This window comes from Bacillus rossius, chromosome 6, assembly GCF_032445375.1.
Source record: "Bacillus rossius redtenbacheri isolate Brsri chromosome 6, Brsri_v3, whole genome shotgun sequence".
NCBI classification, from domain to species: Eukaryota; Metazoa; Arthropoda; class Insecta; order Phasmatodea; family Bacillidae; genus Bacillus; species Bacillus rossius.
Window position 1 is genome coordinate 52039607 of NC_086334.1, and position 14517 is coordinate 52054123.

At 36.5% G+C, this 14517-nt stretch overlaps 1 protein-coding gene across 2 annotated transcripts in view; it reads right to left on the reverse strand.

Annotated features, from left to right (window-relative positions):
- Window positions 1–14517, reverse strand: part of LOC134533180 (intraflagellar transport protein 172 homolog) — a 68853-nt gene that overhangs the window by 5286 nt on the left and 49050 nt on the right. For both annotated transcript variants that reach the window (XM_063370549.1, XM_063370550.1), the window contains exons 25-28: window positions 11156–11273; window positions 3266–3410; window positions 1316–1520; window positions 298–471 (exon numbers count right to left, since the gene is read on the reverse strand). In XM_063370549.1, coding sequence (XP_063226619.1) covers window positions 298–471; window positions 1316–1520; window positions 3266–3410; window positions 11156–11273 — 642 coding nt within the window. The remainder of the gene's footprint in view (window positions 1–297; window positions 472–1315; window positions 1521–3265; window positions 3411–11155; window positions 11274–14517) is intronic.

The following is a 14517-nucleotide window of genomic DNA, read 5'->3' on the forward strand; positions in this document are numbered from 1 at the left end:
TAATAGTACTGCTGCCATTACAGACTGTATTTTTTTTTAAATTTATTTACTTAGAATATAGGTATGTATATGAATTATACATTTAGGATTCTTTGTTACTAAGGAAATGAAACATAACATTATGAGCATCATGTGCTTGTATTCAGCAACTAAAAAAAAAAACAGTATTTATTTTAATTTGCATTATTAGACAACCAGCAATGGACTAACAATCACACATGCAGTTATATATTTACATTAAAAGTTAAACGAATGTATGGTGAATGAAGAAGAAAAGAAGCACATGTACACACTCACAATTCTAAACAACATAGTCCTCAGCTTGGCCCAGGTCTGGTATGACTCTGGACCTGACAGGTCTTTTAATCCAAACACATCCACCGCTATACGCTTGTAGATGTTGAAGTTCTGAGGGGCCAGTGGTACATCGTACTTGGTGTAGAGGTCCAGTGCTTCTAGCACGTAGCCATCCTGCGGACATTTTGGGGTTAGAATAAACTTAACTACACAAGTATTTCATCAACAAAGGTAAAACACAAAATGAAAATTGTAAGACAGATACAAACACAAAATAATTACAGAAATAATTAATATAGTACAAAACAGAAAGTAAATGCACTAACGATATAAAAAAATGTCTTATATGTGCACATTTACTTGTTATCAAACTACAGAAAGTGTGTTAGCTTAAGACACATATAACTAGAAGGAAATTATAATCTCGTGCAATATTACAAAAGTAAAAATTGAAGGAAGATTAAGTTTAAGACCTAAAAGAAGTTGCAAATAGAACGAACTGTCAAACAAAAATCATTTTAGAAAAAAAATCGACCATACTAAAAATAAAAATTATTAGGTCCAAATAATAACATGCAGAAACAAAAAGTGTGAAATTGAGATACCAACAATCCATAGTGTTATCTAACACATGTCACATCCCATATCCACTGCGGAGGTTCACTCAAAAAGGTATAAGTACAACAGTTTGTACACCAGGTGTGTAGTTTTTCAACTAAGCTGTAGGCACTAAAAAAAATTCCAGCTAATTAACGGTTTTCCGATTTTCATGGTCAGGTAGCCACCCTGTAAACATGGCGATAAAAAACCTTGCAAAGAGGCTCACTATATTCCGACTCTATACTTAACTCACTATACCCCTTCCCTCTCCCAGCCAACAAGCGTCCAGTCCTGGGCGTTGTGCTACGACTGTAAAGAAGTTTCACTTCAAAAAAAAAATTTTGTTTCTTGACTTACAACCTGAGCAGATGATAAGAAGTAATTGAGCATAAGGGCGGGCGGAAAGCGGGGAACTCACCTTGATGAGATGCGACGCCTGCAGGGCAACGTACTTGTTGAGCACCTGGGGCCCGTGACGCGTGGCCGTCTCCAGGCATCGTCCCCACTGCCGCTGCTCGGCAAGCAGGTCCAGAGCCCCTATTATGTCGACGTCTGCGAGCTGGTCCGCCCGTCCCTGACGGCGAAGAGACTCCTTGTAGTGCTTATCCACATACTCCTCGTACCTGCAAGGTACGCACCATCGTACACAACTATCATTCACAAGTCGTTTCTCTACCTACTGCTGGACAGTAGGCAAACATTTCAACTTGTTGTAAGTAGTGGGGTTTTTGACATTGAGAGTACCGGCGTGACATCGCCCACGTGGAAAATGAGACTTGAACCCTCTTGAATTGCCTTCACAATGATTTGGCCCACTTTTAGCATGGGTTCACTTGGTTATTTTAAGAACACGTGGACTTCCAGGCCTCGCTCTGTGGAAGCGAGTTAATAACAAACACGTGGTCTCAGAGTAACATTTTTAGTGACAAGTCTTGTTGCTACATTAATACAAAATACCTAATATTAAAACTGCAAAAAGGCTCTACAGCAAGAAATTGGTTTAAGTGTGATCCAATCCATCCAAGTGGTTGGAAAAATTCTGGTCCCGTTTGTTGCAAAGCCCAGACATATGAAATAAATAATAAAAGATTAAACCATCTACCTACCAAGGTATGTCCCGCGGATACATGAAAAGGTTCCCGATAAATTTAAGTTAACAGAGTGAATGAGATCAGGGATGAACTAAGCTGAAGTCCTTGGGGGTACTGGTTGTGTCCTACCTCAGTTGTGTTCTCCAGAGACTGGAGTGATGTCAGCGCCAAATGACAAAAAGTCGAAATCACTCACATCACGCAATGACCGCTGGTAAAAGTTTAAATTTGAGCCACATTCAATAAGAAAATAATACAAAATTGCAATCAGTTAATTATGTTACATGACATTACCTATACAGTATGAAATTAATTAAATAAAAAAAATTACATTAAATAAAATATTGTTAGTTTGGTTGCCCTCTGCTACTCTTGGGAGAGTTTGTATTTTTTGTTGCCACAATTACATTTATCACTTAAAATACACTTTGAAGATGTTTGAGTGTCTCACAATACAGTTTCAAAACAAAAATAAAAACAAGTAATTACAATTACAGTAAAATTCTGTTCTCTAAAGATAGTCACATTTAAAAACATTTCCTGCATAATAAGTTTAGAACATTTAGCACTGGAACTATAAATACCCTTTTGATAAAATTTCTCTGTTAATAAAATTTCTAAGCACATTGAGAAAAAGGGATATGTTTAAGGCTAAGCCATACCTTCCATGATACTTTAATACTTTTTCACATCATTATTTTTGTTTTATTTCAATTCCTAAAGAGGTTATACTATATAAAAATTGAAAAAAAAAATTAATTATTATTGTTAAATTATAATTTTTGCACCAGATTAAATCTACACATCATTTGCTGTTTTTGAAATGTCAGACAACTATTATTTATTCAAGTATTGCTTGACTAACAGTGTTATGGTCACTTTAAAGCTCAGTCTCACACACTGTTTTAACTTTTTTTTCCTTCACTTTCTCATAATTTATTTAATTTAAGGGCTAATTCTGTACAGTTTAACATGATACCTTTCTTACTTTGTTTTTTTTTATTGTCACAATATTTTCAACGTATATTAATAGTAACTAACTGTAATATAATGGGTTTAAAAAGACACACAAGTGATAATTTTGAACAATTGTGGAACTCCTAACACTAAAAAATAGCATAAACTAATATATATTACAACTTACAAGTCTTAACACAAAGATAATCCTGATTATATCAAAAGACTATTTTAATTTTACACTTAAAGTATGCTTATATATGTATGGTTACAATTCACTGAAGTCAAAAAGGGAGATGTATGCTTGAGTATTCACTTACTCAGGTTCTAGTTCTCTTGCAACTCTCTTGGCCTTGCTCCACTCTTCGGCAATTATGAACGCGTCAATCGCCTCTTTGACAAGATCAGCAGTCATAAACACTTTAGCAGCAAGTATGTACTCCTTTACAGCGATGAGTTGAGGTCCTGCAAACAGATTTGTAATGTGTTTCGTATCATAAAAACATCATGACAGTAACAATTTCAGCACTAAGTACCATACTGTGCTTCAGATTGAATAGGCATAGACGCATAGCTATTGCCCAATTACAAGAAACTGGAAAAAAAAAATTGGGATTTTTTTGTTTGGATGGTTTTCAAGTACTAATCAATATTATACACCACACTTCTAAAAAAAACCTATTATAACCACTTCAAGCTATGCATAGAACATGGTACATTCCTAAGGATTAGAACTATAAATTAAAAATGCTTGTTAATACAGTGAAAGGTTTTTAATGTGGCATTCCAAAGTTCTGCAAATTCTGTGATGTGGCACCGATTCAGCCATTAGCGTTCAGATTTTTTTGGGTGGATTCCGGCTGTTCACCTTGGTCGCCTGATCGAAGCACTGCGTTGCCAGTGTTTTTAGTTCACAAGAGTTTAACTTTACAACCAGTTTTCATTTCAGTACAGTGTTTCCTATTTCATACCTCATTTTTACTGGGTTAAGTTTCACAATTTACATTTTCGTATTTAGCATACACTTAAAAACTATAATTCAGAATGGTTGTGGTTCCGAACGTATCTGATTTAAAGACCTTTCACTGACAACACTAATAATCAACACACTTGTTAGTCCACTGTTTATTTAATGTTAAGTTGCAAGTCCTTAAAAGTTAAAACACATACCATACTTACCCATGTATGGGTTGCACGTTTTATGCATATTTTATTATTTTTAGTAGTGCCATCCATATGCAAGTTTTTTACTTTGGGTTAAAAAACAATTTTACTGCACTGTGTGGTTGAATATGTACGTAAATAACTAACCTATGTTGGTTTTTATAAATATAATTCCATGAGTAATTATAATTTGTTTAGTCGAAATATCTCAGTACTAGTGTGAAGGACTTCACTTGTAACCATGGAACTCTAGTAGGGATGTGCGAGTACCCGATATTTTCGGGTACGGTTCGAATCCACAATTACCCGAACCCGGAATCGTTGTACGTACATGGATTCGAACAGTATTACGAATATTCACAAAAGTTATAAATTAATTCAATATGGCTCAAAAATACTAGCAGTGAAAAATAAAATTAGGCTACTATTACGTATTTATAATATGATGTATCAAAGAAAGATATGTAAATGAAATAATTAACACAGTGACATTAAAAGAATTTCGAGATTTCGAAGGCTTAAACTATAATTACGAATTTCGTCGTACAGCAAACTATAAACTAAAAACAATTACATACCTACAAGAAAAAAAGTCTTGGCTATTTATTGGAGAAAAAATGGTTTCGTTTGCTGAAATGTTTATAAAACTGAGATTTCCCTGTGGCGTGCATTTTATTACGATTGAGTTGGAGAATCGAATATGTTTTGGTTTTCATATTTTAAAGTGTTTGTTATTAAGTAAGTTTACATAATTATAAACATTTCAATCTCAGTGTAATAAATAATTGCCAGTAGTTACAGTTAGAAAAAAGAGAACACACATTATTTTTAAATTAATCAGTTATTTTTAATTATTCTGTGCTTAATATTAGGAATCGGATTCACATCTCAAATATTGCCAGGGATTCGAATCGGATTCGAACCGAACTGAAAATCAAGGATTCGCACATCCCTAAACTCTAGTTAAGTCAGAGGCGGTGGTGTTTTATCTGCTGTTAAGAAGTCGAAATTTATTTCTGTTCAACTGTACGTTGTTTTTGACTTTCCTGGTGTTGAAGCAGTTTGGTTTAAAATAAAATCATCTTCTAGCAAATCTTTAATTATTGGAAATATCTATTTACCTCCAGATTTAACGGCAGAGTTTGTCCGCATATATTTTGAATTTTTAGAAGATAAACTCTCCTCATTTCAAGATGACATTTTGATACTCGGTGATTTCAATGTACCGGGTATAGATTGGAATAATCTTAATCTTAACCCTTTCCATCAGGCGACTATGAACATTAACACTAAGGTGCGCCATTTACTTAACTTTATATCTGTACATAGTCTAAAACAGTGCAACAATATTCAAACTCATATAAATCTTTTAGACTTGTGTTTAACCAATCTACAGCTGTGTTCAGTGACAAAGGCTTATGATGTTCTTATCAAAGAAGATATTTATCATCCTGCATTAAACATCAATATCAAGATTGAGTCCTTCATAAACAGTTCCAACATTACATCAACGTTTAGAAACTATAAAAAAGGTGATTTTCTCGGTCTTTTCAATTCCATCAAAAATCATGACTGGTCAGATTTTTATAATTCTATGGATGTAAATGAACTTGTTGACCAACTAACCAATTGCGTAGTTGAAAATATGAATATCTTTATTCCAATGACAAACAAAAAATCATCTAAATTTCCAATTTGGTTTACCAGTGAGTTAATTCAAGCATTAAAGTCAAAGAAGCATTTCCATAAGCTTTATAAAAGAAACAACAATACGTATTACTATTCACTTTTCTCTTATTATCATAAATTAGTGAAATATTTAATAAAAAGAGACAAAATTCAATGGACTCGAAATACCAATAATTATATTAAAACTAACCCTAAAAAATTTTGGCGATATGTCAAACTAATGAAAGATGGTTTTTATGAACAGCATTCTCTAAAAATTAATGGAACTATCACGAATGATCCCGCTGAACTAGCCAATGGATACGCTAAATATTTTTCCAGTGTCTACGAACCTTCTACATGTATCCAACAACCTGTGACAAACAATATACATTTAGTATCTATTCCTGTGCCCACAATCTCAGAATGTTTAGTATTATGGGGCATAAAATCGTTGAAATCATCCAAATCTACTGGTCCTGATGGCATACCTAATTTTATTATAAAAGGCTGTTCTGAATTATTAGTCCCTCTTTTGCTGCATATTTTTAATTTTAGTTTACAATCCTCTGTTTTCCCGGAGAAATGGAAAACTGCTAAGGTGATACCTATCCACAAAAAAGGCTCTAAACAGAATGTTAACAATTATAGGCCTATTTCTCTACTCAATGGTTTTTCTAAAATATTTGAAAAAATTATTTTTAGATTTTTAAATTTCCAGCTTAAGAACAGTTTATCGAACAGTCAGCATGGTTTTAGGAAAGGTTTATCGACCACCACTAACTTGCTTACTTTTTTAAATCCTATACACAGAGAGGTTACCAACAGAGGGCAAGTGGATGCCTGTTATTTTGATTTAGCCAAGGCCTTTGACACTGTGAACCATTCTATACTTCTTAAAAAATTATTTAACTTTGGTTTAACTCAAAATTTTACAAACTGGTTTTCTAATTACTTAACTAATAGAAGTTTTTATGTTACAATTAATAACCACAATTCTTCCCTGTTTAGTATCTCTTCTGGTGTCCCTCAAGGAGGCACATTATCGCCTCTTCTTTTTAATTTATATATAAACGACCTACCTCAAATTCTCAACCATTCTACAGGAGTACTTTTTGCCGATGATCTAAAAATATTTAGGAATATAATAACACAGAATGACTGTATTTTATTACAAAATGACATTTCCCAAGTAAACAATTGGTGTAAATTTAATCTGGTTACACTAAATAAACACAAAACATTTGTCATATCCTTTACAAGGAAATATCAACCACTTAATTTTGATTATATTTTAGAAAACTCTGTAATCACGAAATGTTCAACAATTAAGGATCTTGGTGTTATTTTAGATTCTAAATTATTTTTCCATAATCATGTAAACTATTTATACATGTCTTCCCGCAAAACCCTTGCTATGATCAAATTTATTACTTTTTATGCTACCAATTCAGACTCAATTCTCTCCCTGTATTTTGCCTTAATAAGGTCCAAATTAGAATATTGTTCAGTAATCTGGAATGACATAAAGTATATTTAGATTCTCTGTTTGTTGAAAATTGTTTTAACGCTAAAATTAATTGTACTTATCTCCTGGAAACCACTGGGTTAAAAATACCACAATTTAATTCTCGTTTATACCAAACATATTGTACTCTACATAACTTTAATGACATAATATACAGATTAGTTAGGAATCACAATAATAATCAATTGTCTAAACTTAAAAATTTATCCTCTTAACTTGTCCTCTACTCACATGTTATATTTTGTATTATCCATTTTTTTTAAATATATTTTGCGTATAATTTAATAATTATGTAATTAACATTTCGCTAAGTAATGTGTCATGTTATCTTGTCCTTTTGGTATTTATATCATTTCTGTTTTCATGTTTTGTGTTTATCCTGTGCTGTCTCTAGTTATTGTGATAGTGTTTGTTTTTACTTGTTTTGTGTTGTACTTGTTTTGTGTCGTGCCCACCTCTAAAGTCTCAAGACTGTCGGTGGGCATGTAACAAATTTAAATAAATAAATAAATAAATATACGGTGCAACCCTAATTAAAGGGTGATCCTTAAGGTAAAAATGTTACATATTTTTTCCAAAATTAAAGGTGCGACCCATACGCAGGGCGACCCTTCTTCAGGTAAATACAGTAATTAGTGATGGGTCAAATCCCAACTGTCTGGAAATCTAGGTGTCAAGGGTCAAAAATAAAATAGTGTACTATAAATGAAAAATATTGAGGTGTTAAAATAATATAACCTTTAAATGGTTTGTTTACAAAATAAGTTTTCAGAATGAATAATTATTGTAATTTTATTTATGAAATTACATGTTAAAAGTACAATACTGTTACAAAACGAAAGCAGGGCCGCTGTGCGCGCGGGTTCGGAGCTGGCAGGAAGCCCCGCACGGCCACTGACGTCACGTGGCCGCCGCTGACGTGACATGATACACGCGCCTGGTGTATTACAAGGGTCGCCGCTTCCCCTCTCTCCTCCCCTCGCTCCCCATGCGGCACTCTGCTTCGGCGCCGTTAACCTGATACCTGACAGCTGTGGGAATTCCCGACGCCTTTCTCGAAAAATCTATCATCTGGCGTCGGGTCGGCTCGGGATGACGCGACTGGCCCTGGTCGCGCTCGTCACTTCTAGAAGTGGTGCCTGCGCCTATATAAGCCCAGGACGCCGGCCTCCGGTGGAGTTTTCCTGCGGCGATAAAGCCGCTGGTGCGGCGGAGTTCCGGGGCGAGTGTCTGAGTGAGAGTTCCTGGGCGAGAGAGTCTGCATGATAGTGTTGTGGGTGCGGCGGAGTTCCTCGGTGAGAGAGTCCAGCTCCGGGGCAATAGTCTGGGCGATAGTGCCGCGGGTGCGGCGGAGTTCCTGGGCGAGGAGTTCCTCGTCAAGCAAGTTTCTCGGCGATAGTTGGGTGGCGAGAGTCCAGAGCAAAGTTCCATGCGAAGCGTCGAGTGGATCCTTGGTGAAGGAAAGTGCGATGGCGGCGATGGAGGGCGGCGACGAAGGCCCACGAGGGGTCCTGTGGCGAGAGTTGCGCCAGAGGTGCGGCCCAGCGAGGTGTGTGGTGTGTAAAAACCGAGTGACTGGGAAATAACATTTTTAAGTAAAATTGATTATTAGCTATTTTTAGAAGATCATTTGTTAGTGATGTAAATATTGGCGATCAATAAAACTGTGTAGTAAAATCTTTAATTGTGTATCCATTTATGAACCCAGTAGTTTCCCCACGGCAAATTATTATTTTTCATTTTAATAATTTGTAACAATACATTGGGGAATGGTAACATGATAGGTAATGAAAGAATAATTGACCAAGTAAACTTCAGGTGTTATTCAGTGTTGAATTTTTAAATTTACTTTACTACCTCTAATATTTTCCCTTGAACATTGAATCCTTTGAATACTACAAATTTGGTGATAATTTAGGATTTGATTGGCCCACTTTTTACTATACATACATAAGTAACAACAAAAAACACACTGCAGTAAGAAGTTTTCTTTGAGATCACATAGTACAATAACGACGAGTTGACGACAGTTAACTGCAAGTTTTATATTGCTATATCAAAGACTCCCAATAAGCTTTAGTACGGTACTGAGCGTAGGTAAGTACCCTATTCAGATTTACTCTCACCACTCAAATGGTAGATGATTCAAGGGGAAAACGTTATGCACAACCATGCATTTGTACAAAAATGTGGTGTTTTTCTAAGTGCATCTTTATCTACAAATACCGGCTCGTGTGTGTTTCACACATAAAATTACCAATCAGAAGCTAACTGGCAGGTTCACTCCTTTGTCTTCATGTGCATATTTTATAGAGATGGACGAGTTGAGGATTTTTGGCTTCGAGTCGAGTCGAGCCGAGTTTAGCAATTCATATTTCGAGTCGAGTCGAGTTCGAGTCACAAAATTTTTGAAGAGGTCGAGTCAGTTCGAGTTTCATACTTTTATATTTTTTTGCATCAAATATGATAAATAAAATATTACTACACATCCATTGATATAAGAATTGTGTATCCAAGATGCATCTGCATTATTTAAATATTTTAAATGATTAATTAGCAAATCATTATGTTATTTAAATATTTTAAATGATTAATTAGCAAATGATTATGTTATTTAAATATAAAAAAACTAAGCTTATGTGGTCTACCGTGTTTTGATTTTTTCTCCATGTAAAATCCATATTTGTATCAGTATTTACTTTTGCCGAAATTCGTATGCCATTTTTGGCTTATCACTAGTCAGTATTGCAAACGTCGAGTTACGTAACTTCTCAATGTAAATACACTTTCCGCGGCAAGATTATTCGCCCGGAACTGTTACAACTACAAGAATATCAATATGTTTAATAAATAAATATTTCATGCATTTGATTTGGCGATCAGTAACTGATTGCCAAATAAAATGCATGAGCATTGTTATTATTATACTATATTTAAACAAAAAGAAAGTAATTTTATCTTAAACGTTATTGACACGCAGCGCTGCGTAGCGGAGCACAGCTAAATTTAGTTCCAAAATGCAAGGCTGGCTGGCCTAACACGCAGCCATTTTCACGCTTCATGGATTGGATGTTATTTACTAAATATTATAAAATAATTATTTAGTGTTTTTATTTTTAGGTTACGGAAATCTCTAGTTTATACACGTTATTATAAATGGGGCACGATAAACATGATGATTATTAATACATGTGCGTTTTGGTACACATGTTTTTTCAGTGAAAATCCATTGACGTATCTTGTTAACAAATGCGGTACCGTATTTGAAGTAAACACAGGATGTAAAACAAAATGAAAACAGTGCACGCTGTTTTCCAAGCTTTTTTTTTAATATAAAATGGTCATGTGACATGATTTTTTCCTATAAACTGTCGCCACTATCGACAAAATCACGTTACGACGTCACGTTCATAAATGAAGGTAGGCCTAGGTTTGGTTGCACTTGTACCTATTATAGCGCCGTAGCACGTTAGCAGGCAAGGTTAGGTTTGCACGGGATTTGTTTTGTTTGAAGGTCATCAATTCGTGCTGTATTAATGACTTGGCGAAAACGTTAAGACAACCTATAATAAAGTGCTATAATGTCACGATGCTGGTACTTAACTCGAAACGTGTTTCGAGTCTCGAACTTGATAAAATATGTGACTCGGTTTTCGAGACGAGTCAATCTGACCCAACTCAGCTCAGCTCGACTCGATAAACCAAGACTCGACCCATCTCTAATATTTTAGTGTTATCACAAGCGAGTCACTAGCATGGCAACCGGAACGTGAGCAGTGCACTTGAACGAGGCAGTGCTGGTGCCAGGCCGGAACCATGCCACGTGCTGAGAACGCAACACTCACATTACCTAACACCTTGGCCACCTGAATGGCCACCGGGCCTTGCAAGTGCTGGCCAACAAGATTGGCTGCTTCTCTCCACGCCTGAACAACAGCATTCGGGTCTTTCGTGTTGGCAGGATTCACCTAACAACACATACTGTTGCACATCAACAAGAACTGTTTAATATGTAATTACAATCAGTTATAATAAAATATTACCAAGAAAGAAGAGTTGTATACAGAGCACTTCAGCTAATCTGAATATTTTTGAAACAAATTTTTACAGTAATTCCTGCCAAACAACTGAGATTTTTGATTTACCCTTCGTACTACATTTTTTCAGATGACACATTATGGAAAGTAGTTTAAAATCTTAACTGGTTCATACATAAATTTTAAAAAATAACAAAGAAACACAATGTGTTCAGACTAGCTAAAGTGCATATTATGTTAAAGCACTTAAAACAAAACATAGGCATCTGAAGTACAGTAAAACCTTTTTGTTGCGACCCCATTTATTGCGACCACCTCTCTATTACAACCCGATTTCGAGGAACCGTGAAAAAATTGCCGAAAATCCGAAGATAAACAGACAGAAAATAAGTTTCTTGTGGTGAGTAACGTGTTGCTGCGTTTCTCTTGCCGAGTGCTTCCTGTCGACCGCTGTCAGCGCTTAACAACCCCCATTCCACGTCCCTTTGTCGGCAGGGTGCAGATAAAGGTTTTTGTGGCAACGTGTTTACGTTTAGCTTATTGCGAGTGTCTAGTGTGGTACGCAGTTAAGGCAAAGCTACCTGCTGGATTTCTCTTGATTTTGATTACTATCGGTTGACAATACACAGCGACCGACTGGATGCACGCCCGCCTCGACTTGTTTTAACTGCCGCAGCGATGTTTATTTTGACAGCTCAAGCAATTAATTTTTCCCGTGGGTTGATAGAAAAAGGTCGCTTCACCCAGCATAAAAAAAAAGGCTACGCCACTTATTCCCCGCGCAGGAAACACACTGGCTGCCGTCTGTCTACCCCGCATTTATCTTTCTTCTAACATTCCACGTTCTCCTCTCGCGCGAGCAATAACTAGGGCCACGATTATATGGTGAATCGCGAAATCGCGAAATTTTCCGCGAATTTATATGGAAAATGCGAAAAAAGCGATTTTTAAGAAAAACCGCTAAATAACACCGAAATTACACAATACAAGTCTCTTATATTTTAATGTGAAAAGCTTAATAGTCAAGACTTGCCCGGGTCCTGGTTGATAAGCTGGAAAAATTTCCTGCCTTGCATTTCTACATGCTTCCTCTAATCAGCTTTAGGGCGCCGTCTGGTCAGCGTGTGTGTTAGTGAAGCGGGATGATAAGATCGACGCTCAATGGTAGTTCTAGCGCGGTAAAACCTCTAAGTGCAAGGCTTCTGAACTGGCGCGCAGTCATCTCGTTCCCGTCAGATAACAGTGAAATTTGAGCGGTGACCATAACATTATATGGCGGAAAAATAAAGATAAAGGTGTAATGCATTTCCCTATGATACTTTCAAGAAATTTGTAACGGGTTTTTTACACCTAAAACTTCGAAAACATGTCTTTTAGCCATTTTATCTCAAAAGAACCATTAACAAATTCTTAAATGCTTTTCGTAAACAGACTCCAGTCGGATATATAGTATAGTTTGGAAATTGCGTAGGTTTTTCGTGGCTGTGCGCAGCACACGACTGTAGTTGCCATGCGTCACGCGCCGAGAATGTTGTCCGGCAGGAAGGGCGAGTATAGTTCATTTGCGGCAAAAATGAATACTTTTACGGCCCTGCTAAATTTTTCCATTAAATAAATTTTGAAGTTTCAGTGATTTTCCTTCAGAAATAATGTTGTGTAACTAACAAACAATTTGTATCAAAACAATTAACGGTAAATGGCTGTCGCGGGGGCCCTTAAAAATTTTTCATTTTACCCGAACTGGACTATACAAACCTGGCTTTAGTCGCACACAGTTTGGTGAAGGTGAGGAAGGATGTTGACAGTTTCACATGCCAAAGGACGTTGAAGTAGGAGGGGGAGAGAGACACGATGGTTTGTATGCCTGGGAGGGATGAACCTTGAAGTCTAGACAAGGGAAGGAGAGGTAAGCCGTATGACGTCATGCATCCGCCGCCTGTGCTGCCGCCAGCCTGTCTAGACGATATTCCCGCGCTCCCACTTACGTTGCACAAGCTACTGCTGCCGTATTTTTAAAGGAAATGTCCCATTATTTTTTTGTTATTCTCACATGAACATTATTGGAAATATTAAAGCCGACACAAAAAATACGCTGTGTGTTAAAGTTAACAGATTTTAATAATCTTTCATTTTGTTTTGTTTTAAATTTTTTTTCTTCTGATTTTCACATTTTGGTCAAAATGTCCAATTTTTTGACGGTTCTCGAGAATGTATTCGTAAAATCACTGCTTCGTTAAATCCGGGGTTCGTGACATCGGGGTTCTAGTGTATTTAACTACGGCAAGCAAGAAATCGTACATGTAATCTAACCAGTAAAAATAAACTGTCTATTGACATATTTTCTTTAGAGGTGGCCTGTAGGGCGACGGACTTGTCATGAAGGTTTAAAGCACAGCCGTCTAGCATTGTGAGTGACAGCATCCTGCCATTGTATGGCTGGTTTCTTAGCGAGTAGCGGTTTGGGAAAAGGGGTTGGGGGGGGGGGGGGGGTTGAAATCAACTGAAAATTTCGGAAAACATCTATTACGACCCCCCCTCTATTCCGACCCTATTCCTGGGAACCGTGAGGGGTCGTTTCAGAGAGGTTTGACTGTAGTATGTATGTAATTAATATGCACGTAAAATGAATAAAGAATTCACATACTGGAGAGCAATACATATACCTATTTACCTAACCGAAGATGTATATACACTATAAAAAGTGTTTTGTAAGATTTTGAATGGTCTGTGGATTGCAACAACGATCTTGAGTCCTTCTAGGCCTACCATATGTACACAGGTCTCATAAAAGGGTTTCCCACTAACGTGGCTCACAATAGAATGTCTTGGTCTACTCAGAGCATTTTCAGCAAGGGTCTGAGCCGACCGACACACACAAACTATAACCTAGCCAACGCATTAATAAACACTGAATCATCGTCCAAGCCAGTTTACTCACTCTCTCAATGGAGAGGGGAGAACAGTTAGCACCAGTAGAACTAGGCCGAAGAAAACACAGGAGTCTCATCCCTTGTGTGGCCTTCATCCCCAAGTTCAACTGAGTCTCTATCACCAAACTGTAGGAGGTTAATTTCAGAATATCAAACCCTAAAATTATTTATGCATGGAAGAAACTAAACTGGTAAATAATGCTGTGGATTATCCTCCTCTCTTGTGTTTTTTTCATTAGCTTGAA